This window comes from Notothenia coriiceps, unplaced genomic scaffold (assembly GCF_000735185.1).
Source record: "Notothenia coriiceps isolate Sejong01 unplaced genomic scaffold, NC01 NC01_scaffold00027762, whole genome shotgun sequence".
In the NCBI taxonomy this organism is placed as follows: Eukaryota; Metazoa; Chordata; class Actinopteri; order Perciformes; family Nototheniidae; genus Notothenia; species Notothenia coriiceps.
The window spans coordinates 53,216-80,297 of record NW_011360463.1 but is presented as its reverse complement, the minus strand read 5'-3'; the positions used below and the strand labels follow the sequence as shown (position 1 = coordinate 80,297).

At 39.8% G+C, this 27,082-nt stretch overlaps 4 protein-coding genes across 6 annotated transcripts; 2 read left to right on the top strand and 2 right to left on the bottom strand.

The window, feature by feature from the left end:
• The first annotated feature begins 137 nt into the window (after positions 1-137).
• Positions 138-6,381, top strand: LOC104957792 (phospholipid scramblase family member 5). Its single transcript, XM_010785455.1, has 8 exons — positions 138-253; positions 1,316-1,667; positions 2,286-2,363; positions 2,475-2,667; positions 4,178-4,289; positions 4,824-4,923; positions 5,157-5,215; positions 5,503-6,381. Exons 2-8 carry the CDS (start codon positions 1,325-1,327, stop codon positions 5,527-5,529), a joined length of 912 nt encoding a protein of 303 aa, XP_010783757.1. The 5' UTR covers positions 138-253; positions 1,316-1,324; the 3' UTR covers positions 5,530-6,381.
• On the bottom strand, positions 5,743-12,140 carry eif4e2 (eukaryotic translation initiation factor 4E family member 2). 2 transcript variants are annotated; one of them, XM_010785457.1, is made up of 8 exons: positions 12,032-12,140; positions 10,771-10,882; positions 10,549-10,683; positions 9,945-10,049; positions 9,700-9,852; positions 9,476-9,616; positions 6,930-7,005; positions 5,743-6,840 (listed from the first exon to the last, which is right to left on the bottom strand). In XM_010785457.1, exons 1-7 carry the CDS (start codon positions 12,049-12,051, stop codon positions 6,970-6,972), a joined length of 702 nt encoding a protein of 233 aa, XP_010783759.1. In that variant the 5' UTR covers positions 12,052-12,140; the 3' UTR covers positions 5,743-6,840; positions 6,930-6,969. The 2 variants fall into 2 exon arrangements, with proteins under 2 accessions (XP_010783759.1, XP_010783758.1); XM_010785456.1 differs by having other exon boundaries at positions 9,480-9,616.
• Positions 12,141-12,301: 161 nt separating this feature from the next.
• Positions 12,302-20,413, bottom strand: capn10 (calpain 10). Of its 2 annotated transcripts, none has more exons than XM_010785453.1 (13): positions 20,139-20,413; positions 19,401-19,652; positions 18,789-18,920; positions 18,416-18,612; positions 18,044-18,267; positions 17,537-17,678; positions 17,215-17,381; positions 16,490-16,746; positions 16,209-16,411; positions 15,472-15,727; positions 14,085-14,278; positions 13,961-14,006; positions 12,302-13,379 (listed from the first exon to the last, which is right to left on the bottom strand). In XM_010785453.1, the coding sequence occupies exons 2-13, from the start codon at positions 19,545-19,547 to the stop codon at positions 13,350-13,352; spliced, it is 1,995 nt and encodes a 664-aa protein (XP_010783755.1). In that variant the 5' UTR covers positions 19,548-19,652; positions 20,139-20,413; the 3' UTR covers positions 12,302-13,349. The 2 variants fall into 2 exon arrangements, with proteins under 2 accessions (XP_010783755.1, XP_010783754.1); XM_010785452.1 differs by having other exon boundaries at positions 20,144-20,413.
• Positions 20,414-23,549: 3,136 nt separating this feature from the next.
• On the top strand, positions 23,550-24,528 carry ccl20a.3 (chemokine (C-C motif) ligand 20a, duplicate 3). The gene is made up of 4 exons (XM_010785451.1): positions 23,550-23,704; positions 23,845-23,950; positions 24,051-24,125; positions 24,247-24,528. Exons 1-4 carry the CDS (start codon positions 23,629-23,631, stop codon positions 24,293-24,295), a joined length of 306 nt encoding a protein of 101 aa, XP_010783753.1. The 5' UTR covers positions 23,550-23,628; the 3' UTR covers positions 24,296-24,528.
• Positions 24,529-27,082: the final 2,554 nt, after the last annotated feature.

Here is a 27,082-nt window from a genome sequence, read left to right as displayed (position 1 = left end):
AGCGGGGTCTTTTTTAACCCAACAAAAGGCAGATCCGCCTGGTTGGGATGGAAACAGAGTCAGGGGGTGAGACCGGTGGTGACACACACACACACACACATCACAACGCCAAAAACATTACTACATACACACACAGAGGTTGTAAGGAGGTATGTGCTTCAGCCCTCCTGATCATGACGACTCGTGGATGTTTGTCTGGTTATATCCTTCTCACAGTCAGAGTCTTTAGGTACCCGGAGGTCGACCTCAGACGGTAAGCAAGAGTGCTTTGTTGTGCTGTTTTCTGTCCTTAAATACTGTTTAATACTAATGACTGTAGAAAAGATTTACAATGTTGGCACCTTATCTTTCACAAATCCCTGTCTGTTTGCAGGACAGGAGTTAGAGTTAAATTACTTTTTTGTTGAGGAATATGGTATACAAAGTTACACACAGCAGCAGAATGGGGCAAACTGTGAAAGCTGAGTGTGTGTGATTTGAATAAAGAAGAGGCTGATGCTGGCTGCGGTGATAAAATCCCTTTGTCGTAAGGGGAGGGCGTTTATATTGGTGCCAGAGAACACCCTGAACCTCCTGAAGGAATTTTGTGTGATAGGGAATGTTGGTTTTCTTGAGCTTTCTCTTATAAATTCAAGAGATAAATCTAATTATTTGTTTGTAAGCCTCTACTTCAGGGCAAATGTGAAATTATTATTTGGACGATCTAGTCAATAGTGTTCTGAAATACTTCTTGAAACAACGTTTTTGATGACATACAATACTATGACTTTTTAATGACATACCGTAGACCCCATTTCATAAGATTATGGTCAACGGTCCCTAATCTGATAATCGTTTCGCCTTTACACTTATTATTTTATACATACATATTATACTAAGTCCAAATTAATAACTTTTTGTGACCTACAGTATTTAACAATGACTTCTTTTGATGCATTTTTAAGAAATAGGATGTTTTATGATTTTTAAATTGCGTATTATACTATTCATTTGTATGATATATATTGACCTTGAATACTACTGTATGACTTTTTAATGATGTTCTTACTATAACTTTCATTACATTATTAAACACTATGAGGACAATTTAAACACAACAATTATTTCTGTAACTCCAAAAAGTCCTGGATTATTGTTTAACACGAGTCTGGTATCTAAATAATTACATCCAAACATAGACAACAAATGAGCGATTACTGACGCTGGTTTTATACTCTCGGGTAAACAGAGGTGAACAAAGTATCCCACCTTATATATTCACAGTATAATTGCTTGTCATTGATATGTTATTTCTGGGTGCAACATATATTTTCAGTTTTACACCATGTCAGCGGTGACCAATCAGCCTCTTCCCTTCGGTCAACTGGAAAGAGAGAAGCACATCCAGATGATCTTCAAAGCTTTCCAGAAACACTGCGGGCCTTCATGTGAATGCCACACTCACCACCCTCGGCCCAAACGCACCCAAACGCCTCCTGACTGTCAATCTGATGGGCAGCTGTCAGGTGTGGCTCCTGGGAGGATGATGAAAAACGGATTCATGCAGCAACCAGGGAAAGTCAGTCTGCCAGGGGTGGAGGAGCCTGGAAGTGCAGCAGGATCACACTTCCTGTCTGTGCTGGAAACAGTCAGTCAAATACACATCACTGCCAGACCAGAGCTGCAAGGTGAGAAGGGGGGGTCACTTTGGCAAATCTTTCTTTAAAGGTCTCCTATTATACTGTTTTTCATCAATATATTATAGGTCTCAGATGTATACAAAACATGTCTCTGAAGTGTTTGGCTCAAAATACCAAACAGATCATGCATTGCAGCATCCCATAATCCCCTCTGTTTCAGCAATGTTTCAAAAGGGCGGATTCTGTGTCTGTTACTTTAGATGAAAATAAGGAGCCCCTCCCCACGCCCCTCTGAGAGATATTTGGTTAAAAAGAACACAATGATGCTCTAGGAGGAGATTCAGGTGATAAGGGGGGGGGGGGGGGGTTACCTTGGTTGCTGATTGGCTAATGGTTACACAAGCCAAAACATCATTATGACATCATAGAGTGGCCAAAATCTGATCAGCTCATTTTCAGACAGGTTTTTATATAAATGGATCAGGACAAAAAGTGAGAGAATCTTTTTTCCTGAAACTTTCAGAATCTCTTCACACAGAGGGGACACATGTTGATGTATACAAGACATGAAAAAGTGGATTTTGCATAATAGGTGAAAGAAAGAAAAAAAAGAACTTGCAGTGAATATGTTTTTCTGTTTTAAAGAATAATGTGTCGTCATTGCAGGTCCACAATGTGTTCCAAGGAGGATCTACAGCATCAGCACAGGAGGTCACAGGTCACAGTTATTTGTGGCTGTGGAAGGTACTGACCCATGTTCAGCTACACATGTCTTAACTGAGCCCATCATTTGCTTTTCATATGAAGATAGTGTGGGTTTTAATGTTTTTCAGTGTCTTGTCTTTGATCTGTCAGAGAGTTCCTGTGTGTGCCTCCAGTGTTGCGGTCCAGCTCGGCCCTGTTCCCTGCGGGGGTTCGACTGTCAGGGCCGGCAGGTCTTTTATTTTGAAAGGCCCCTCAGAGTGGACGCCTGCTGTCTCGGCTGCTGCCTGATGGAGATGAGGGCGTACACACCTCACAAACAACTCATGGGCACTGTGTTTCAGAGGTAGGACAGTCAAAACGTACTTCTATTGCCCCGGGCCAACTTCAGTGCCAAAGAGTAGACTTACTGAAGTACCAACTCTTATAAACGCTTGGGAATACTTTAGAGAATCTTCTATTTCATGCTATATTTAAGTTACTTTGCAGATTTGACCTGTAGAACAGAAGATAAGTGTCTAAAATATGGTGCATGTTTCAGGCAAAACTGTACTTTTAATGTAATGTGACCCCAAATAAATAAAGAATTAAAAATAGACTAATAAAAAAAAAATGGTGCATCGTTATAAATTATATCCAGTAATCAATGCATATCAATAATATAATTTATTAAGAAATATCCTACATAATGGGTAGATTTACTTTTGGTGCTTTAAGTAAAATTCTCTTCAAACAAATATTTCCTGCAGTCATTTTACTTAAAATGTTGTATTATTTCAAGTAAAACATGTGATTTCTGTTTTTCACACTAGCACACTTAACAGTTCAACTGTTATATGACATAAATTATTTTTGTAATACTTTTTCAAATTAAGATTTTACTGATGCAGCAAAAACATTTGATAACAATTAAAAAAGAGATTTGATTCTTTTAATTAAAGCTGTCTTCGGTGTGGTATTTGGGTCAGTGGTGGAATTGTGCCATCTACTAATACTAATACCAATCAGGATCGTTTTATTTGACCAGGTCTGACATTTATGATGTTGTCGAAATACAGTTGAGTTGAAAGAAATGTAATCTTTCAAGTTTTTTGTAATTTAAATGAATGTACCCTTTGACCTCCACTATAAGAATACTGTACCAGCAATCTTTATACATTCTCAGACTGAACATGTGAGCTTTTTTTCCGTGTCCCTCCCAGCCTCTGGCCACCCTGAGCCATCAGAGATGCCCAGCCTGTCTGTAAATAGCAGTGGAAGCTTTTACTGTTCCACCCAGCCGGGGTGCAGTCTAAACCTGTGAGACTTAATGCACTAAACAGCTGCTTGGATGGAGACATACTGACAAAGCTGCCCCGGGCTGCATGGGAGGGAAGGAATGCGACGTCCTTCTTAATGGGAATGTTGACTAATGGGCAAAATGGCAGCACCCAATCTACTGTAGGCAAACCAAAATACTTTCTTCTTCCTTTGGCCTGAATTTGACTCCAGGGTTAGCTGAGGTACCGTGGTGTGTGCCGGATCCAGAGTTTTTCAGAAGCCACACTCAATGAAGTTTTCCCCAATTAAGACTGACCTGGCAGAGGTTTCGTTGAGCACAGATTTACTTGGTATAAATATTCTCTCAGTTGTCCTCGAATAAAGCCTGCCCCAATTTGAACTCCTCCGATACCAAGCAAACAATGGTTTTAGTGCTGCAGAACCATGACAGCTGAAAATGTGATCAACCAAGCATCAAGGCTATGCCGCGCCACTGTGTGAAGTACTGGCCAGTGTATCTGCTAGGTTGCTTATTGCACGATTATTATGTAAGGGTACGGGTTGAGTTGGTGTGTGTTGGGGGCCTTTGTTTTCAGGTGGAGCATGTTCACCCCTCTCCTGGAAGTGTGTGATTCAGAAGGAGCATCCACCATCAGAATCCAGGGCTCCTGCTGTCCATCCCGATGCTTCTCTAACCAGCAATTCCAGGTAGTGATATGTAACCCTTAGATGCATAAGTGGGTCTTTTTGTGACCCGGTGATGTGTTTTTTTTAGAGTATCTTTGTAATAAATTTTTTTTATCATTTCATATTCCAGCTATTCCTCAAAAAACATGTTTTGGATATCATGCCATTTAAATGTTTTATTTAAATTGTATACATTTTAAGAAAATGTAGTTTTTGTATTACTACCCCAAGCTTCCATAAGTGGGTCAAAAATGACCCGCAAGCATTTTCTATGGAATTTTGTTGTTTTTTTCAAAATGTAAAATAAATTCTAAAATTCTAAATAGTGAAAAATGTAATATTAAATATTTCTAGTGTGAACCAAAATATAATACTAAATATTATACAAGTGATTTTTCTTAACCAAAATGGCATAAAAACACATTTTCCTGTTTTACCCACTTATGGAAGAGTGTAGGGTCCAGTCACTCGTGTATCTAAGGTTAAGCAACACAAAAATAAAAGTATTCTACACGCTTATTTTAATTGCTATGTTTTGCTTTTAATCTTCTCCAGATTGTCTCCAACATTGGGGAGAAAATGGGCTCGATATGGAAGAAATGGCCTGGCTTCAATGACGATTATAACATGGACCATGAATATTTTGGGTTGGAAGGTGAGTTGAGCACAAGGAAGGTTTAAAAAACTTCCACAAAAAAAACAAATTGATGAGCATGACAGAACATGACAACAATTACTGAGTTACACACGTGTTTACATATCAAAAAGTCTTTTGAGAAATGAAATGTTACTTAAGTTAACTCCACATAATGTCCCATAGTCATGTGCACCCCATAGTTTGAGAACCTTAATGTCATTTCAATTTGTATTTAAATGTGTCTCTTCCAGTGCCACTCGGTATGGAATCACACTCCAAACTAATGCTGCTGGCAGCCACTTTCTTGTTGGTAAGCAAATTAATTTATATTATCACTGTTGCATTGTTCATACTTTATTTATTATAATAGGCCTTTTTTTACAGAAAGGACAATAAAAGTGTAAATATCTAAACTAAACATAGCTGAATTCAGTTTTAGGGTTCTGATATTGTGAATGCTACCATCATAAATGACTACAATATAGACATTGTTCATAGTTGTATTAATACCTGTGACTAGTACATATCATGTATGTTGTGAAAAAGGCCCTTAGAGTTTGTCCCTTAACTGATTTGCTTCCACTTTTTTCCCTACAGAATTACATGTTCTTTGAAATGAGCTGATCAATGAAAAGGATCAATAAAAAGGTAAACTGACATTGTTGCTACAGCGTCAGTGTGTGCTACAATTGATGAGACACACCAGAGGGGTCAGTTGATGGTACACGAGACCGTATCAGTGAATTGTATTTATAAAGAAACAGTAAGGAATGATCTGTCCCTCAACAATTGTGTTTCAACAAACATACTGTATGTAGAAAATGACACTGAACCAGATTTAGCAGCAGATGCATATTTGACATTTATTGCTATACTCCATCAGGTGTACATCCAAATGTGTTCTTCACTTTTGACACACACCTGCACCCATCATCATACCCACAAACACTGGCAGCATTACAGTTTTTCAACAAACTATAGGCGCTTTCTTGGCATGGTTCCAAAAAGATGCTCCCGAGAATTGATAAAAACTGTAACAGACCCTGACCCTGGGCCCAGTTTCATTTATTTTACTACAAAATGGAAAAGGAGTGAAGGTCAGTGTTCCAGGACACCTGAACACCTTTGTTGAGGACATTAAAGCAGAACCCATCCCTTGGATTGTTTAAAGGCGGGATGAAGACGTGACAGACAGAAGGGAAAACTGGTTCGGGCTCGAGGCCAGGCACAGTGATTTAGGCAGCTTGGCAGTCCATTCTTAAGATGCCGGTTATACAACCTTCTGCCCAACACAGGATGCTCCTCATCCTTTGGGATTAACTTTCACGTAAAATGGAGAATCATTGCTGATTCAGTTAAGCGATCTTTGAAGTGGACTGTATTTACAAATATATCGTACACAATAATAGTAATCTTTCTGGTTCGAAATGTCAGACGAATTGTAGTTAAAATACAGCACTGTAATAAAAAAAAAAACTCGACCTGCAACTCTGTTGAAGTCCTAATAAAACAGATTCATTTTAGACAGCAGGAAATGTGATGTTAAGCAGTTAAATCTAGTATTATAACAGACTGGTTTTGTTGTATTTTGTCAAGTACACTTTGTTAACAGCTAATGACCAGATCAGCGAATACCTGTCACATGGCCTCCCTCTTGTGGCAAGTTAACAGATGTTACAACTTGCATTAAAAAAATAAAAAATAAAAATTGAGGCATCAGTCTTCTCTGGTTGATTAAAAGTAACGCATATTTCCCTCTTCGGCAAGGTTCAGTTCGACAGGCTTTTCCGTTCATTTCCAATTTGACGCAAATAAGGAATGGTCTTCCTGCCTCTGTTTCTGACTTTTGCTCTGTCTTCATGTTACAGTCCCAATCCACATAGAGGTTTCCTTCCCAGGACTCGTCATCCCCCGGCATGTCACATATACACACACCTATGCACAGCAAACAGAGACAAACATTAGCACCAGCACATCAGAGAGAAACTATCTTTCAATTTGAATAATGTAGCAACAGTTCCTACTCTTTCAGAGGTGGTCTGTGTGAGGGGCTAACGTCCGCCACTAGGGTTCACCAGTCCATGGAAGTCTACCCATGCTCTGTGAACAAAGGATGCAGCACATCATCATTCAAAATAAACACCACGTTTGGACATTCAGGCCTTTTCAATGGGAAAATCACAACTGCATCAATTTACTGCAAAAGCACATGAAACATGACAGTGTTGCATACATGGTGGTGTTTGACTTGTCTTTCTTTTATAACACAACAAATAGGGGAACAAATGATATATCAGTTCTTTTATAGCTCTGGATGTTGTTCTGGATGCTTCAATAAATAAATCATAATTGCCAAAGAAAATTAAGAGAGTAATGCTCTACTTAGTGCTGCTAAAAACAATTTATGTTCATTATCTAGTATATTGTTGATCACTTTCTAATTAAATGTTTATTAAACTCTTAGAAAGGAATCTCGTATGATCTCGAGAACCTTTCATTGGATCTACTTCATAATTGGGGACTATATTGTTGGGGATCCAAGTAGGTGTGGTATCGAAGTTGGGCGCAATTTAGACACGGGACATTTTCGATAACTAAGAAAAAACAAGTGAATAGCGATCTGTGCAGCAATGGGTTGGGGCCACATGACTCTCAAAACTGAGTGGAGCATGTTGTCCGCAGCATGTTGTCCGCAGCATGTTGTCCGCAGCAGGCCTTTAAAGGCTGCCGCTCATGGACTGCACTTTCTTTTGCTGCTACATGCCGCATATAGCCTGCTAACGTTACATGTATGTTTGAAATACTAAAGTTACAATCCATGCTTGATTGAGTGGTTCAGGGGCCCAGGCAAACGTTGTTTTGGATGATTTTTCATACATCATTCGCTGATTGGGAACTTTGGTATTGGCAGAGGTAGATTAAGTTACCTTTTTTTAACTTAAATTATACAAAAATAAAAACAGCATGTGTCCTAAAAATCAGTGGTGCACGATAATTATCGGGCCGATAATTATCGGTCCGATATTAGGAATTATGACGTCATCCCGATAAACCCGATAAAAGTATTAATAGCCCCGATAATATACAATATATTTTTTGGGTTAAAAAAAAGAAAAAAATACTGCGGTGTGGGTGGATTGGGATGAGGGGCGCTTGTTTTTCACTCGGCTCCTCCCGTTTTGCCAGTACTGTGGTATTAGTGGTTTAGGAAGAGGGGAGTTTTTCCCAAATCCAGCGCTCCCTAACTCATGCCTGGCTGTGACGTAAATGGTGTGCGGCCGTGAAGCCAGGACAGTAAACAAACATGTCGTCGGTAGTATGGGACTATTTCAAAGTTTCAGAGTTAGATAGTTCGCTTGCTATTTGTATTAACAAATGCAATGCAGAAGTTCCACGAGGAGGGAAAAAGGCAACAGGTACATTTAATATATATATATTATTATCGGTTATCGGTATCGGTCTTGAGAAGCAGGAAGTTATCGGTATCAGTTTCAAAAAACCAATATCGTGCATCCCTACTAAAAATGTCATAGCTGCACGATATATCGTGTCGTGATTTTAATAGCGTTATGCGCATGCGTGATATTGACATCGCAGGACGTGCGATTTATTGATTTTTTAGGACGTGCGATATTAAGTAGGCAAATGAACTCAAATGTGTCGTGGCTCTCATGTCAGGGGTACTTGAGTGAGTGACATGCAGGCTCTGCATGCACAGCAAACCACCAATCACAACCATTCTTGATCAGATCACAGCAGGATAACCGAGCTAGCTCAGCTTGTTGCTCTGATAACTTAAGATCCAGAAGTCCGTGACTAAAATCCTTCATCTGGTTAAATATTGTTAAAAAAATACCAATTGTATAGCATTAAAGTTCAAGAAAGGATGGTTTGCGGACAACAGAAACTCTCTTTTCTTCAATTCCTGTATTTTTTCATATCGCAATATATATCGGAGGAGAAGAAAAATATCGCAATGTCAGTTTTTTCCAATATTGTGCAGCCCTACGTAGTATATTGTGAAAAAGTCAGTAATATAGTATGTCTGCCTCTGCCGTTTGCTATGATGAACCAGAGTGTATTTTGCTGAGTGACAGAACTATGCCATGGAAGCTCAGGACCAAAGAAAAGGAAGCGTAGTGTCAAGTGTTCAGCTGTCTGTATGAGCGCTTCTTGAGAAAGCTGCAAGCTGCAATATCAGAGGCCAATCATTCAGCCGTTCAAAACAGGCCCTGTTCTAGCTTTTAAAAAATGCCTGAACAATGCATGATCGTGTTTGCATGATCATTTCAATGTTTTCTTCCAACAACACTCTGGAACCAACACCTATTCAAATAACAGCTGCAAATGTTAACAACTGAGAAGCTGCAACATGCAAATGTTTGCAATTAAATTACCACACCCATCTATCTATCTATCTATCTATATGTCCAAGTTGTATATCATCACACTCTTTGACGCAACAATAATGCATCATATTTAAAAACATAAATGTTCATTCTGTGAGCATGCACACATGCTTGTGAGATAGATAGAAAGAGAGAGAAAATAATTAAACGATTAGACATACATACTTAATGCTGTCTGTGTGAGTCTTGTACTCCATGATGGTGTTGGGAGGCAGGTTGAGAACTCTGCGCAGCGTGTCTCTGATGCGGGCAGTGGTCGCCTGGTCGCTGGCTGTTTTGTTCCAGATAGAGATGATGTCCTCCTGAGAAGAGAAGAGAGGGCATGATGATGATACTGAAACATGCAGTGTGAGACGAGGTACTACAGGAGTGCGTGTCTGTTTACCTGGAAGCGGACTGACACCACAGCCCCGCAGATCTCCTCCCCAACCATGAACTGCTCCCCCAGCATTGCCAGGATCAGGTTCTCCCAGCAGCGCGATGCAAGGCCTTTCCTCAGACGGATGATCCACTTCCCACCCATCTTATTGGCATCATCCTTTAAAACAACATGGCATGGATTTAGACTGGGTTTTTCATTTACAAATCTAAATTCATTTAATGTATTACAATAATATATGTAGTACCGACCTCCCACATGGGTTTAATACCCTCTTTGAACAGGTGGAAGTCACTATGGCCTGTCATGTCGCCTGGCCGGATCATGTGACTATAAAAACGCCAGAATTGCTCCACCTTGGGAAAGACAAGAACAGGGAATATGCAGGAATAATTACATTTTATACCTTTTCAATTATTTTTAAAAGACCCTTTTTCATAGGTGTTAAGACCGCATCGCCCCTTAGTGAGCTGGCTACATTAGTGATACACTTAAAGTTACAATTAGTTGTGATTTTTGTAAGTTAGTTAGTTAGATTAGTTGTAAAATCATAATATAGTATGTGGTAATTTTGTATTATAAATCATAATATAGTATGTGGTAATTTTGTATTATAAATCATAATATAGTATGCCACAAAGATGTCATATTACAGTAAGTCAAAAGAGTCAGTGTATAGTAAGTATTAAAAAAGCCACAATATTTTATGTCTTCATTAAAACATCCTAAAATATTTGTGTATCAGTCAAGATAAGCTTGTATTCATGCTTTGCACTGTGCCTTGCTAAGGTGATAATTAGAAGCAAAGAGAGTTCCCCCCACCCTTTCTAATGTACTGGATGAGGAGCGACTTACCGAGGCGAAGCCACCAATCGGTTTAATGTTTTGCTCGTAGCTCTGAGTACTGGCTGGTCTCCCTGGGGTGCGCCTGGAGTACCAGAAGGTGTAATTGTATTGAAGAGGGTGCTCTCCTGCCCCTGGCACCACCATCTGCAGAAATCAAGAAAGGAACTTAGACTATTATACTACTAACTTTGGAGATGAAAACTCATATGAGTCATTATATAATGGGCTGACCTTTCTCTTGGAGCTGTTCTGGTCTTTGTCCTCGTCTTCAGTCTTTTCCTTCTCACTGTCTTTCGGTGAGCCTTGGTCCTGGTCGTGGTCTCCACTGTCATCATCTTTCAGACTGGATTTGATGGAAACATTAGGCAAAAAAAGATCTTTGTATCATGACCTGACTTCATTTAAGTTAAGGGGGACTTGCATCTTGGTTAAAAAGTAATTAAGGTGTAAATGCTAACTAATGCTGGCATAACACATCATAAAGAAGTTCAGTTTAAACAGTTTTAGGGAAGTGTTGAGTCAACTTGTGGTCACTTTGAAGGCTGTTGTTGTAAGGGAATCGATGTTCCCACGGTTAAAATCCTCGAAAATATATATATTTTTAAAATGTTAAGCAAAAATATATTTCCTTGAGTAAATATGTTTAAATCACTAAACCTACAGCTTAAAGCCCACTGATGTTTATACTACTTGACATTGATATGTCCATAATTGCTGAACGGATTTTTACCATTCAAACTGCATTTTAAATGTCCATCTGCTTTCATTTGAAATGAGTGAACGAAGATTGCCCTGAACTCACAATATCAAGAAGGGATTCCCCTCTATCGTTTGTGGTGCTAAACTGTATTATTATAAAGACTATTCTGCACTAGTTGATATTAATGGGGTTGACAAAATAGTGCAAAAACAGGAACATAATAATAACCTTCATAAGGATATATAATGTATTGCTGGGCTGCTAAATTACAGCTTAGAAACTCTGAACTGAGTGTGATTGTTTAACCAGGAACAGCAAACATCTAGACTGTTAAATTGCATACGTACACATCTGTTGCTAAAATACTCTTACGGTGAATATCCTACATGAAATGTCAGCTTTGTGCCATTACTTTAGGGCCATGAGTCCATGACAGTATAGTTTGATCCGAAGCTGCGCACACCTTCCCCGGCCTCTCCACAACTGGCACACCGAGGATACAGGCCTGTCAGGCTTCCGCCAGGCTAAGCTACCGCTAACAACACAGCACCATCTCCTTTCTGAAATACGATGTAATCTGTGTCTTTACTTCGTTTTAAATGCACCTCTGTGTGTTTAAAACTGGCTCTAATGTGAGTTTATAAACCTTACAGAGCATGCAGGATATGCAATGAAGCTGACACACCTCTCATTTTACACGCAACAGCTTTCACTAACGTTACGCTCCCCCGTGAATTTCACGATGGGGGGCCCACTCTGGTAGATTTGCCACAGAAACTTTTGTTTACTCACGCGTCAAATTTGTTGTTCATTATTTTCTAGGTGGTAGCCTTTCGGAGTCCAACCACAGTCTCCTGAATTCCGCAGGAACGGCGGCGCGCATTGAGGACTCGAGAGTACGCGCACGCTCGGTCGTGTTGATGAACGTGGGGCTACACCAGGGCTACACACAGATTTCCTCAGTTTGTCACCAAATGCAGTTATTTAACACTTGGAATATACATACTTATTTAAAGCTTAATTACATCACCACCAAGTAGTTTTAATATTTTATTCATTATTCACAAATCTCACTCCCAAACATAATAAATACACAGCCACTCCTAATTAGTCAATTATAGCTTTCTGAAATGTCTCTGTTAACACTGGCTCAAATGAATAACCAGAAACCCTGTGACTTCAAGAAACAGACATGGCTACAAGCAGGCAGACACACACCACCACACATACGCAGCCTCAACACAAAAAAGGACTGGCGGCTTCTTCTTATGAACCGGCCTCCTCTGATGTGCCGCATCCTTCGTTTCATCCCTTGCACCCGTCCGCTTGTCATCTGTTCTGGCGGCAACATCAAACCCTGGCTCTGTTCAGGTCCAGGCAGAGCTGTGGACCGAGTCTGGGGGGACAAAAAGGGAGCTGGGGGGTGAGGATGGAGTCAGGAACAAAATGGACTTCTTTAGGTCCAGCCTGACTTTGGTGTTAGTCCAGATGGTACTCATGTTGGGTAAGAGGTACTAAGAAAACCCTGTGTCTGTGTATATGGCCAAACAATGCAAGCTAGGTGGGGTGCAGAGTGTCTGGGGGACAGGGATGGGAGGAAAGCTCTGGCATGGTATGGCACGGTATGGTGTGGTGTGGTTTGGTTGGCTCTGCTGTCGGAGACCATCCCCTCGCCCCTTGCCCCTCTGTGAGGACCTTCATGAGAGGGCCCTTTATTCCGGGCCGGCAGGCGCACCAGCGAGTGAATGAGCAAGAGGATCGGCGGCCCTCTTCAATGGCGGCTGTTTGTTTACACCAGCCAGTCCCGTCATACTTCATTAGCAGCCCAGCCCACCGACAACCTCTGATGTCCTAATCGCCGATGAGTGTGTGGCTGCCCATCAGCCCTGAGCCTCAGTGGGTTAGGATAAAGGGGTTTCCAGGACTCCCGACACACACATTCCCACTAAATGTGCCTGCCTTCTCAGCCACTGGTGGTACACATACATGCACACACAAACACACACATCCTCCATGGTGAGGGTGGATGGGAGAGCTGGTTCTTTCATCATGGGCCAAGAGGCACCGGGAGGTGAGTCGACGTCAGCGGAGCAGCAACAGTCCCAGAGAACTAGCTCTGCATCACAGAGATGTGAGAGATCTGCCGCCCAGAGAGACAAGAGCAAGAAAAAGCGATTAGTCAGTGCTGCCATCCTCTGACACAAACACAGATTTATAATTGCAGGTTTTTAAAGTAGGCATAAGGGTTATGAATTGAATTGATCTGGAGGAATGACTTGCTGTCAAGCTGCTGCCCCTCTGCCTCATCCTACCATCAAGCTTCCAAAATCATAATCATTTGATTTGTTGAGCTTCGTTGAAATTGAAACACTGGCACAGGTTATAGAGACAGTTTCTTTACCATAATGTAACATAATGCCAGGGCTGCGACAAAACATGTTTTGACGGAATGTTTGTGGTTAATACTTAAAAACGTTATTCTATATAGTTGTGTACTTTTATCCTAAAATTCCTGTCCTCCTTTAGCCATCTATTATTATATATCTAATTAGATAATAGAAATTCTGCCTTTTGTAATGTAAATGTTGGTATATTTTATAGATTCTGTAAATCACCATGACCAAAACCCGGGTTGATTGGTGGGATAAGGAAGATTTGTCAGTCAGTGTTACCAAGTCGTTTTTCTCATTTAACAGTACTAAATTATTTCCAATAACTGACCTCTTCAATGGCTCTTCCCAGTCTCTCCTGGCTTTTCACCACCTTCCTAAAAAAGACACAAAACCACCATTATTTATGACGATGACATAATAATACCTAAAGATACTGTTTCAATATGTCCTACCTGTGTATTCTGCGGGCCAGGCTGAGGGTGAAGCTGGCTGAGCAGTCAGGCCTGTAGGTGGAGGGCACGATGGTGTAAGCTCCAGGAGAGAGGCAGCAGGCCAGGAGGACATCCTGGGTGAAGCAGTGAGGGACACAACTGGCCGCGGGGTCCTCGTCCCTGGGTAATGTCTGCTGGGATTCTCCTTCTGACAACTGCACACAGATCAAAGGCTCAGGCAGTGTAGAGTTATAATCAATAGCAATCTTAATATTTATTTCTTCACAGGCTAGTGTTGTTCATTAATGGTAAACTTGCAGACACTAACAACTAACTTACATTTCAAGATATTATTATGTATCATATTATTTGAAGATATTATTAAAGGTAAGTTTGAGAAACCGGATCGAGATACACTTTGTGTTATATTCCATGGAATGCTCTTAACATCCCGATAGCAATGAATATCTTAAGTGCTTTGACACAAAATCCATGAAAGAATGTCCTCTGTGGAAGCCATAGTACGGCTAAAATAACTGGATGGCCTACCTGCCTGTCANGACATTAAAGGTGGGGTAGGTAATTTGAGAAACCAGCTCGATGGTGTGGTAGAATTTGAAAATACACCGCCGGAAAAAATCTGCCACTTCCTTACAGAGCCCCTCCTCCAACACACACGAACAAGCACATGACCAATGAGGGCACGAGATAAGTTTGTGCACAGAGGGAAGGCTGACAGGCAGGTNCAGAGCCCCTCCTCCAACACACGAACGTGCACATGACCAATGAGGGCACGAGATAAGTTTGTGCACAGATGGAAGGCTGACAGGCAGGTAGGCCATCCACTGGATGGCCTACCTGCCTGTCAGCCTTCCATCTGTGCACAAACTTATCTCGTGCCCTCATTGGTCATGTGCACGTTCGTGTGTTGGAGGAGGGGCTCTGTAAGGAAGTGGCAGATTTTTTCCGGCGGTGTATTTTCAAATTCTAGCGCACCCGAGCTGGTTTCTCCAAAATTACCTACCCCACCTTTAAGACCAAAATATACACAAACTATTTTTTTTATTGTGTTTGGTCTACCAGTGCAAACTACTTGACAGCTAACCATCTCACTTTTACATTAATGTTTTCAAAACTCTCAGGTTGATTAACGGGCACATGCCCCTAAAAACAAAGAAAAACAAATACATTATTGCTTTTTTACCCTAATAAGAGGCTATTTGTTGGTCCTAAGAAAATTCACAGACATACAACTACAGTATGTGAGCAAATGCAAAGTTAGCTTAAACACCTAAAGGTTTCAATGTTAGAATGCACAAAAAGAAAAAGCATTGAACAGAGTGTGTTGATTGAGTTGAATGTGCTGTTACTCTACATGACACTGGTAATCTCCCTTTGTTTGACTGACCTTATAAACGTGGAAGCCAATAGGGTGGAGGTCCGTGTCAGGGCGGCTCTGGCGCAGGGTAATCCTGACATTAACTCCTGACGTCATTGCTGACTCATCACAAACTGTAAAGGGGAAGCAGGGGTTCTGCCAGTGAGACAGGAAGTTCCTGCTTCCTCCAGCTGTCCTTCCCTCCACCCACGAGCCCTGGAAGTAACAGGTCTCCCACTCTCCATCTGTTGTTGACGGCAGTGAAGGTACTGGGCTCTTCAGGGCACTGAGGAGGACACCAATATTGTAATGATAGAATTCATTGAAGTCAATTGCAGCACATATGGCAAAACATGGAAATAGGAAAATGTGGAGAAAATAAATTGTGAGGTGACTAATTGACCAGCAGATGTCACTGTTTACCAGCTGATACCTTTTTATTGGTATGGAGAAAAAGAATGTGTGCACAAATAAATCATAAATCATGATTAATTAAATTAAAATTAATAAATAATAGTCATAAAACAGTTAACAATAATAATAATAATAAATGGGACTTCTATAGCGCTTTTCCTAATGCTCAAAGACGCTTAATAATATCAACAATGTATGATTAAGAGATTGTTGAACGGGCGAAAAAATTGAAATTGGAATTTGTTCAAACGTTATAATCACACAAAGAAACATAACCTGGATGTATTTTATGTTTTGAGTATTTTTAAATAAATAATAGGAGCTTATTTACTCTCTCTGAAAGTTGTCCTTACCTGAGAGACGTGGGGGAGGAGGAGAACCCCCTGATGAGGAAGCGGGCCTCCGCTCCTGGCTGGTAGGTGCTGGGGATCAGCAGGTAGAACCCAGGCTCCAGCTGCTGATGGAGAACCACCTCTCTCTCGTAGGCGTGGCAGTGAGTAGAAACACAAGGTGGTTTGTTCAACATTCGGCTAAGATTGAAACGCCTTTTCTCCACCTAGCAGCAGGAAAAACACATTAGTGACACAATGCAAGGACACAAACGTTTATCTTCCTTACAAGCCATGGGACAAACCTTCCACATGTGTAGAGCGATAGCCTGGTAGTGCTGGTGTTTTGTGTTTTTGCTATCCTCTAATGGCGTTTGTGTGCAATTCTCTGTCTTCCTCCATTTTCTGTGCTGCAGCAGGGACACTAGCACTTCTCCTCTCTCACACACTTTGAGCCAGAACTTGGGGTTGCTGCCGTAGCTGCTGCAGTTTCGGCTGCCACCAGCGGAGTGACCCTCCATCCACCGGCCTGCCAGCTGGTGGTAGTGTGTCAGTGGACTTCCTGTCAGAGAGGAGAGTTATGGGGGTTAAAAAGGGGAGCCAAGGAGGTCAAAGGTAGTGGGTTTACCCTAATTAATTACACTGTCTATGAAACCATCTTATTAACTGTAGTCAACACCATAATGAAGCATGCAATATTACGGATGCATCGTCAGTATATGTATGATCACATATTTAACAAATACAGTAATAACTTATAATATTTTGTGGCTTTTTATAGTATAATAGTCCAGTAGATTGTTGAGGTGTGTATAGGAAGTCATGATGTATTCAGTCAACCTGTAGCCTTTAACAATTGAAAAAGATCCATAAAACACTTATAATTCACATGTGTAATGTTTTATGTTTATATAGTGTATCAGAAAGCATTGTGTGTTTTAATTCGTGCAGTCTTGAAACATTATAAAAGCATTATCCTTTACTTTGAATGTCCTCATAATGCACTTAAGATGTGGTCTTTAGAAATTACCAGTATAGATGCTCTTAAGGTGCCCTTCATCACTGATGGGGTAGCCCACTGTGACATCATCAAACTGGGACAGGAATTCGGTCTCATCCAACCAGAACTCGCCCTCGGCCACCCTGGCTTGTAGGTCCGAAGCCAAGGCAGGGTCGACAGAACTCCAACCAGCACCACTGCAGACAGAGAGGTATGGTGTGCGTGAATTCAGACAATACATCAAGTCTGAAAGGTGCTTTCTCTGGGCCTTCCTCAAAGACTTTAGGTGCTGTCGTCTGAAGACACATCTCTTAATCTTAACTCTGAAACACATAAGCAGACACATGCCTACCTCCCTATCCAGGCCCCGCCCCAGCAGCATCTTCCCCAGGGGTTTCTGATCCTGAGCAGCAGCTGTTTGCTCCCTGACAGCGTCTTCACATCCAACCACTCCATGACAGTCAGCGCATGGTACTGATCCAGCTCACTGGCACCTGCAGCAGTCATCAAGGTCAACAGGTGACACCGGATTGAAATCACTTTCTCAATGTTTAAGCTAGAACAAAAATTGCGTATGTTTTTTTGGATCGTACAAGAAAGTTTTATGAAACCTGGTCTCTGTTTTTTTTAGCTTTTCAAGGGCCAGCTATTTCCTTTAAATGTATTAGATGCAAATGATATACATGCAATATATAACAATATATTATGCCTTATTATGCATATTATTACACCCTTCTCAAATGTTGCCTGAATTGCATTGCAATATTACTATTTTGAATCTATGAGGTTGAGGGGGCAATGATAACATACAAATAAAAACATATCACTTATTTCTGCATGAAATCTACTTTTTTCTGACCTCCAGGGCTGCTGTGAGTGGAGCAGCTGACTGCACACTCTTCCTTCACTGAACACAGGAGGTTCAGGTCCAGCCTTCTCCTCCTGACCTGGTCACTGTCCTGTTCTGGTCTCTGCTCCTCCTCTGACTCTCCCAAGCTCCAGCGCTCCGCCAGCCCCCCACTCAAATCCACCAGGGCCTCAGACACCTGCCCTGCCCACAGCCGCTCATAAGAGCCATGAAGCCTAAAGAAGGTGAAAGGGACAGAAAACGGGATAACCAAACTTCACTTGGGGATAAATCAGAGTTGTTCAAACTTTCCAGTGTCACCTTAAAAAACTATCTTTAATCAAAGTGCATTGTGGGTAGAGGGAAATTCCTGGAGCTACTTACTTGGCATAGGCCTTCTCCAACAGGGCTACCCAAAAGGCAGCAGGGGAGTGGCAGCGTGAGAAGCAGGGAGTGGAGTTAATGCAGGGTAAGCGATCGTCGATTGTCACCTCTGTCCAATGTCCCAGTTTCCAAAAACAAAACTGGAAGGAGCCCCTGTACCTGCTGTCCCCCCACAGGGGCTGGTGTGGAGGTAACACCTACAAAGAGACACAGAGTATAGGAGGTACGGTGGATAATGGGCTTATTACATGCTTTTTTACAGCAAGCTAGTCTAGCCACTGACATCATTCGCTTCTCCAGATTCAGTACAATGCCAGAGCTTCAGATAATATTTGATCACATCTAAATGAGAATACAGTTGTTGCTTTAGTACCTTGTTCAGGAGATATCTGTTTTTGAGCAAGAAGGAGCAGGCACAGAGGAACCAGCAGTCTCCCAATAAGCCTTGTTTAGCATGAGCAAGGGTGATGTCGTCAGGGAAGAGAGCAGGGGACTGGCAGATCTCCTGGAGTTGTGAAAAAGACGTATATTTAAAGACGCTGATTTAGAAATGGTCAATAACGCTGGTATTTGTTGTTTTCGTGGTAAAAGAAATTAGGCGCAGAACGTTTTTTAAGTGTTTGAAACTGAATGTAGGCCAATAATGTTGATCTTATTTAATTTAAGTTCCAACAAATTGAATCAGAAGTTGTTAATATTGAGCTCAAGGCCTCTCCCAATATGCTTTTATCAATCTATAATTTGTCGGGTTCCAAGATGATGCACATAGACATAAATAGAAAAAATAAATGTATACATATCTAATATTTAATATAGTGTTTTTAAATAGTACAAAATAACACTGAACTTCTGACATGAGAAATTCTTCTCACTGATGCAACTTATTTGGTTGCCAAAAATGAATTAAGACACTGGATATGCAATCATAACCCATGAACAAAACAAACAGAGGAATGCACGCTGGCATTTCCACAGCGTCACTGACCTGAGGACGTCGCCAGGTGACTTCTCCCTGCAGCGTGGCGATGGGCGTGGAGCTGTCGGAGAACAGGGCCCTGTCGTCAGAGGGGAAGTCCAGGTCCTCGAACAGAGCCTCGCCTAGCCCAGAGCCTTCCCTGCCGGCTTCTTTCATGGCTCCTCTCACAACCTGGATATCACCTGCCGGGACAGTGGGTGGACCTCAGCCAGCTGTGACCATCCTCACAGCCGCCATGTACCTTTCATACTGGTATTGCACCTAAAACAAAAGATAGTTTTATTATATTTTTCGAAAGATTGTGGTTTTCTGCAAATGTACCAATAGAAAGCTGCACATTGCTGCAGATGTAAATAGAGAGGTGGAAGTCTCACCCTTTTATAAATCAGTGACTGTCTTCCCTTTTCCTTTTTATATTATGTGACAGAACCAAATCAAACACAATCAGTTCACTTTCCTTCATAATTCCACAACAATTCATATAATAGAATTTTACAATGGATATACTTACACCATTACACCATTGCATGTATGTAAAGTGTCTTTTAGGTGTTTAATATCAGGGGGAAACATGGCAAAACTTTGTAGTTACTCAGTGGTAAGCACACATGTTTATTTTACCTTTAATTTATGTTACCCACAGCAGGAGAGAAACATGAGAGAACCTGTTTGAATATATCTCTTTACTTAATTGTAATTTTACAGACATAGCATGTTTTTGTGTGGCTCTCTTCTGTACTTCTGTACCTTACCGTTTTCCTCTTTTAATCATCTTTCCCCTCGTAGCTGGCGTAACACAGCAGCTAACCGTTAGCTCGAGCTAGCTTCTCATGCACACAAGCATAATACTTAGCATCTCTGTATCGCTTCATCTTATCATGGTTTAACAAATATAACTACAACCACACCGAGTTTTTTATCCAGAAGCATGACATATATTATTATGACTGCCAGTTATTTCCAAAGCAGGCACATCATATTATCATATTGCTGAAGATGGAATATAAATCCTCTTCCGCTTGGATATCAGCAGTTCATTCATGAAGTGAATCCTTCCTGTCAGGCTTTACTCTCCCGCCACCTACTGCCAGGACTGTGAACTACACACTGTACTGTCACATGTTTTTCAATGTTTTTTAAGGATCAAAATGTACATTATTTGTTTAAAAAATGCACAGAGTACTAATAAAGGGGAAAAGGAAAGTAACTAAGAAAGTATCTTATATAGGAAATCAGTCAGTTATGATCTAAAGCAGAATTGAAAGGTATTGATAAAGAAGAAGCTTATGAGACTGCAATATAAACTTAGATGATTCATATCTCCAAAGAGCCCAGGATGCGTTTGTGAGCAAAATTGAGAGCAAATTGAGAGCAAAATGGATTGAAGAAGCTGACATTTCATATTTCAAGCAATCTAAAGAAGATCTAGAAGACCAACAATAAGACATTGGCAAGCTTACTGATAAATAAAGTAAAATACAACAGGAAGTTTTAACATCGTCTCTATGCATCTGTTTACTCCCATGTTGATTCTAACAAAACATTGGGGGGGGGAAACATATTTTATTCCAATTCGTAACTCATTGTTGATGACTTAAGTTAATGATTTAAATGAAAACTAAGATTGTTGTACTGTCCTTTCTGTTCAGGTTCTTAAATCTGAAGGCAAGGCAAGGCACGTTTATTTATCTAGCACCTTTCAACACAAGGCAATTCAAAGTGCTTTACCAAAATGAAGAAAGACTGAAGTGAAGTAATGCAAAATATATAACTTGTGTTGAGCCTGAAATATTACATTAATTTCCTTTCAGCAAAAGTTACCAACGAAAGACCCACTGAAGGAAAATAGTTTAAACTCTGCAGAAAATGAATACAGGATAACATTGTCCTCAATCAATAATTACTAAAGTCATATTTACTGCTTTCAGGGACCATCACATTTAAGATTAGATTAGATTAGATTAGATTACTTTATTGTCAATACACAATAATGAAGTGCTTGAGTATTTGTATGTTGTTGTATTGCAACCTTTACCGAATAACAATTTCTCAATACTTCTTACTGCATGTAACAGGTTTGTGGCATTGAGATCTTTATCTTTTTCAAGACAGACCTGAGAGAAAACAATACAATGTACAATATACCACATTACATCCTGCTGACCTCTTTTGCTATAGACAACATTATGAAGCAATGTAGACAAGACATGTCCTCTATGATTATGACCACACATCATTATGTATTGTCCTTTTATCCAATTACTTTTTTAATTAATGTTATGATGTGTTAAACCTAACACACCCTTGGTTAATATCACACATAACCATTGCTTATAAATGCTTGTATACACGACAGTAACTTGCAAATTGTGGAAATGGGGTGTGACAAGCAAGTCAGAGTCAAATGAAACACATTTTGTATTACGAAACGTCTCACATGTCACACTGTTTATTTTTCATCAAAATGCTAAACATTTATTAACAACGTCAATGTATCCAGTCTATGAGAAAGCAAGAGCTCTTCATTTGGATGCTTCGAAAACCTATTTTCAAAGAGGACATTTTTGAAATGTCTGATTAGGTATAAAATGAATAATGCTGAATTTAATTTAACTGCTTCAGTTTCAGGGTCCTGGTATTGTGCGTGCTGGCTCAGAGTCACACTGCCTTGGCTTTGTCATGTTACTGGTAAAACTTTTGATATTTGTCCTGCTTTTTTTCAACATTCAACTCTTATGCAACTCTTCTCACTGGTTTGGAGAGGGCTGTGAGAAAATGCACATTGAAAGTTAGCTGAGTTGTCTGCAGAAACCCCTTCTCTCTCTGTGTGTCGTTTGATGTCTCTTTCTCACAGAAAACTGGTTACCTAAAATAGCCTCTTCATTAAGGCAAGGCTCAAATTATTTAATGTCTGTTTTAAAGCAATACCCCAATTTCCATATGTATTTTGGAAACTTTTCGTTACAAAAAAGACAGTACCTTTGGAAGATACCCAATTAATATACCTAACGGAGGCTGCTGATGCCTCATTTTAACTTCACCTGAACATAAACTGTAGATTTTATCTTTTACATTTGAGTTGCATGGAAAATAAATGTCTTCAGTCTGTACAGGTGGAACATTTATAGTGAACAATAACTATGTATACATGGTGATGTGAGTATTGTCTCACTGCCAAGGTGCAATTTAGAGACAATAATTCAGTTGCATAGTAATGACTTGTAAATGCACGTTGCAGGAAATCAGAGGTGAGTTATGACAATTAAAGTATGGTGTGGGTTTGTTGGAAAGTTCAAGATGCACAATTGGACACACATTAAGTGGTTCATGACCCATTTCAGTGCACTTTTTCCTTTGATGCACGGTACGTGTTCTTCCGGCCTAGATAATAACCTCCGTACAGCCACAAAGCAACCTACTTATGCACGGGGGGCCCAAAGAGAGGTCTTCAGTGTCACACGATGTCTTTATCCTAACTACATTTTAAGTACATTTTTTATTTTGATTAAATATTTGCTGCCTTTCCCAGTGTTTTGTGTGGTAAAGTCACACAGAGAAGTAGCCACACCTGTGTCACTTCCCATGTAGCACTTGACTCTTTGTATCTAGGAGTGGTGATGGAAAGACGTAACAAACTTTTTGTCTAATATACTGGTTTGTCATTACAGGTTTCATTATTTTCTTATAGTTATATATGGTTGACATGCCAAGTGATACAATGGCTTATATATAGATATTTTTGTAGCATGCATAATCATTAATCAACAATAATATTCCATTAATATTGACAGTAAAATCCCTGAGAAAACAACACTGAATTATTATGGGTTGACTGACCTTTAAGCTTTAAAAGTTTGACCTAACAACTTATTTTTACATTCGAATTTACATTATGGAGTTTTTTTATTTAATAAGATCTGATTAAAACTAGAAATACACATGCACATGTGTCAGCACTATCTTTACTAACAACAATGCTCCTGCTACCTGCGTGTGAGAGTGTGTGTGTGTGTGTGTCTGTGTGTATCCTCCCCCCACCCTTTCTCTTTTTTTTAAAGGGGAAATTGACGGGGTTTTTCTGTGATGTTGTAATATGTTCATCTCTTCCATGTGGAAGTTTCCTACCTCTGAGAATTATAAAAGGCGGCAGTCCTTGACAGCTCAATGAACACAACCTCCCTGACACCGCCTGAGGACAGAACAGCTCAGAGTCTCTGCTGCCAACACAGAAGAAGACATGGTGTCAATCAAAGCTTCAGTGATGGTGATCACACTGCTCACCGTTTGTCTGCTGGCCACAAATGCATCTTCAGGTATTATAGTTTCCTTCATTTGTATGGTTTGATTTTAAATGCTTTTCCTATATGGTTTTATGTTTTGATATGAAGATGCATTTCTCTTAACTTGTTTTTTTCTATCCAGTATCTCATGATCTTTTCTCCTTTTTTCACAGCGCATGGATGTTGTCGAAATTACATGAAAACCAAAATACCATTTCCTAAAATCAAGGGGTACTCTGTCCAGACAGTCACAGAGCTGTGTCCTATCAGTGCCATCATGTGAGTATCTCCTCCTTCACAACCAGACATTAAAGATGTATGCCCCATAACATTTATGTTTATAAGTGTATAATCTTTTTTCTTTTCTTATAATCCATAGTTTCCACACAAAGAAGGGTAAAGCATGCACCGACCCTGCTTTGAACTGGGTGATGTACTATGTTGACCGTTTAAGGTAAGATTCATTTCAAACAATTGTGCAACATAACTCAGAAACTGTGATATTTTGCAGGCTGTGAAATGCATTTAAACAAAAAGATTGAATCCAATTATAACAGGATCAATTCTCATTGCAGGAATAAAGCACAAATGGTTCACATGAAGTCCACAAAGGCTGGTATTTGAAGAGAGACGATGGAGCCGTTTTCCTGCCTGTTACCCTCATACTGTGAAACCAATGATGTTTCACAGTTCAGTTATTCAGTAACTGAACTGTGAGACACTGGCAATGCAACACAAGAATCAGCTCAGTTGTAAGAGCAATTTAGAATATTATTTTCATGTTCTCAGTTTCTGTTTTATAATGAAATGTATTTGTACATAATGTTATAATATATAATCATTAAAGTTTTGTTAAAAAAAGGAATACATTGTGACAAGTCTCTTAATTATGAGGTCTATTGCATGGTCTATTGTTAAAACGTAACAATTAAATTACTACACGTGAAAACATCTTTACACTTTACTTCCTTGTTTATGATCACGGTGAGAAATTCCAGCTCTGGAAGTTTTGTGTTCTGTGATCAAAACACGGCAAAAGGGCTGAAAATACTGTGACGTTAGAAGGAGGAAGTAATGAGAGCTGTTTGAAGCACATTGCAGAACAGGTATTTCCAACAGATATGCTTACATCATCTGTAATGAAGAGGAGTAGTAATCATTTATAGGTCATGGTGTAATGATTTTCTGCTGGTACTATCCTTTAACTTATTAACTTTTTACTCTTGGAGAATAATACAGATATTTGTATATATATTGCTAAATAGGTAGTTTGAATGAAAGTAGTTCCAAAACATTGTTATAGACAGTGGTGTAAAGTAACTAAATAGATGTACTCAAGTACTGTACCTAATTTTGTACAACTTTACTTGAGTATTTCCATGTTAAGCTACTTTGTACTTCTACTCCACTACAGTACAGAGGTAAAAAGTGTAATTTTACTACAATACATTTATTTAATACATTTAGTTGCTTCTCAGATTTGGATTAAACAACACTTAAATAAGACTTTAGTTACAGCTGGAGTAAATTCACAAGCTACCCTGTATACAATATATATATATATATATATATATATATATATATATATATATATATACAAAGTCAGTAGAAATAGCTGCACCTTTACCAACTTTGATAACACTTTAATGNTAAAAGCACACTGTGGCCGTTTCTCAATCTCGAGGATGCAGGCTTGGTAGTCGCGTACTTCCAAGTCACTTCCTTCAGCAACGAAGCAAGTATGCTTCCAAGCCACGGCTTCGGAAAACGAAGAAGAATGGAACAGGCTAAAAAGTGTGCCACTCTCTCTAACGGTTTCAACATAAACTGTCCCGAAAATAAATACCTCACGATGTCTATCTAATTATGAACTTGCTTTACTTTCACAAAACACATTTTTGGTGATAACAAACAAATGTAACAAAGTGACATATTTACCAACACATGTTCTATGCCACTACATACTTACATTTAAATATGTGCTGCGTCGGTTCAGCCATTCTCCGCAAGGGTTTTTGAAATTGGTCCGTGCGCAAAGCATTGTGGGGTTTTTAATGACGCAAAGTCTACCCATGTGCAGCCTCGAAATTTCCCCCAAACCAAGGACGCGGCCTCGGTGGAATTCCAAGTATGCTGGAGATTGGAACAGTCCTTCGGCGGCACTCGATGACGTAGCATCCTTGAAATATTGGCTTGGAAGCCAGTTTCCTCGAGATTGAGAAACGGCCACAGTCTGTTACTTTAGATGAAAATAAGGAGCCACTCCCCACGCCCCTCTGAGAGATATTTGGTTAAAAAGAACACAATGGTGCTCTAGGAGGAGATTCAGGTGGTAAGGTGGGCGGGTGTTACCTTGGTTGCTTATTGGCTAATGGTTACACAAGCCAAACAATCGTTATGACATCATAAAGTGGCCAAAATCTGATCAGCTGATTTTCAGACAGGTTTTTATATAAATGAATCAGGACAAAAAGTGAGCCAATCTTTCTTCCTGAAACTTTCAGAGTCTCTTTCCACAAAGGGGACACATGTTTATGTATAAAAGACATGAACAAGTGGATTTTGCATAATAGGTGACTTTTAATAGCTTTCTACCTCAAGAGCAACCGTGTCTTTTTAAATGATTAATGGTTTGAATGTTAGCCTAGGTCAAGATAATTAGTGAGAAAATAATGTAGGAATTATAAGCACTGAGATCAATTCCTCTTTCTAGCGGACCCATTGGCTGCAAAGGATTTTTCTTCTTTACAGCATCGATAACAAATCAGTGCTTTTGGACAGCAGCCTGTAAAGCTGGCAGCCACTGGCTTCTAAGGTTCCTGGGATCAATGACAAACTGCTCCAGTAGAGAAATGAGAGGAGTGATAAATGGACATCATTTGCAGAACTCAAGATACAAATCTGGTTTTAGTTCAGAGATGTTATGAGCAATTGATGATATCCACTGAAGAGCAGGAGGAGAGATTCATCTTAAAAAGCAAAGCTGCCATGAACAATTTCATAACATTGATCTGCTACTTAGTAATTATTTATCTATTATCTAATATATCATTCCAATAACTTGTATATAGACTCGTATTGCACTATTCCACTTTTTTTTTTTCTCTCTCTTTTTTTAAAACTATTTTTCTTTTTTGTATTACTTTTAATATTGTTTTAATGTTGTCTGCTTATCTGTATTATTGTGTTGCATTGTTGGAGAAGCCTGTGACCTAAGATTTTCAACGACATAATTACTCTGTAGCTATGTTAGTTTGACAATAAAGAACCTTGAACCTTGAACCTTCTGTATTTTTAAAGTCTCAAATAAACGTAACTTCATTTGTGTTTCCTCTTTTACGCAAATAATACTTAAAAAGGTTTCTGCTTCACCTCTAATTAGCTTTTTGTAGCTGAATCTACCTCTGCTAA

Coding starts and splice junctions, on each gene's coding strand:
- LOC104957792 (XM_010785455.1), top strand. CDS start 1,325: ATGTCAGCGGTGACCAATCAGCCTCTTCCCTTCGGTCAACTGGAAAGA. Junction 4,290..4,823: donor TCTCTAACCAGCAATTCCAG/GTAGTGATATGT, acceptor AATCTTCTCCAG/ATTGTCTCCAACATTGGGGA. Junction 4,924..5,156: donor TGAATATTTTGGGTTGGAAG/GTGAGTTGAGCA, acceptor TGTCTCTTCCAG/TGCCACTCGGTATGGAATCA.
- ccl20a.3 (XM_010785451.1), top strand. CDS start 23,629: ATGGTGTCAATCAAAGCTTCAGTGATGGTGATCACACTGCTCACCGTT. Junction 23,951..24,050: donor TGTCCTATCAGTGCCATCAT/GTGAGTATCTCC, acceptor TATAATCCATAG/TTTCCACACAAAGAAGGGTA. Junction 24,126..24,246: donor TACTATGTTGACCGTTTAAG/GTAAGATTCATT, acceptor TTCTCATTGCAG/GAATAAAGCACAAATGGTTC.
- eif4e2 (XM_010785456.1), bottom strand. CDS start 12,051: ATGAACAACAAATTTGACGC. Junction 10,883..12,031: donor ATGAACAACAAATTTGACGC/GTGAGTAAACAA, acceptor CATCAAATCCAG/TCTGAAAGATGATGACAGTG. Junction 10,050..10,548: donor CGATTGGTGGCTTCGCCTCG/GTAAGTCGCTCC, acceptor GTCTTTCCCAAG/GTGGAGCAATTCTGGCGTTT.
- capn10 (XM_010785453.1), bottom strand. CDS start 19,547: ATGAAAGAAGCCGGCAGGGAAGGCTCTGGGCTAGGCGAGGCTCTGTTC. Junction 14,279..15,471: donor TTGGCTTCCACGTTTATAAG/GTCAGTCAAACA, acceptor ATCTGTGTGCAG/TTGTCAGAAGGAGAATCCCA. Junction 13,380..13,960: donor TGGGAAGAGCCATTGAAGAG/GTCAGTTATTGG, acceptor TCTGGGCGGCAG/ATCTCTCACATCTCTGTGAT.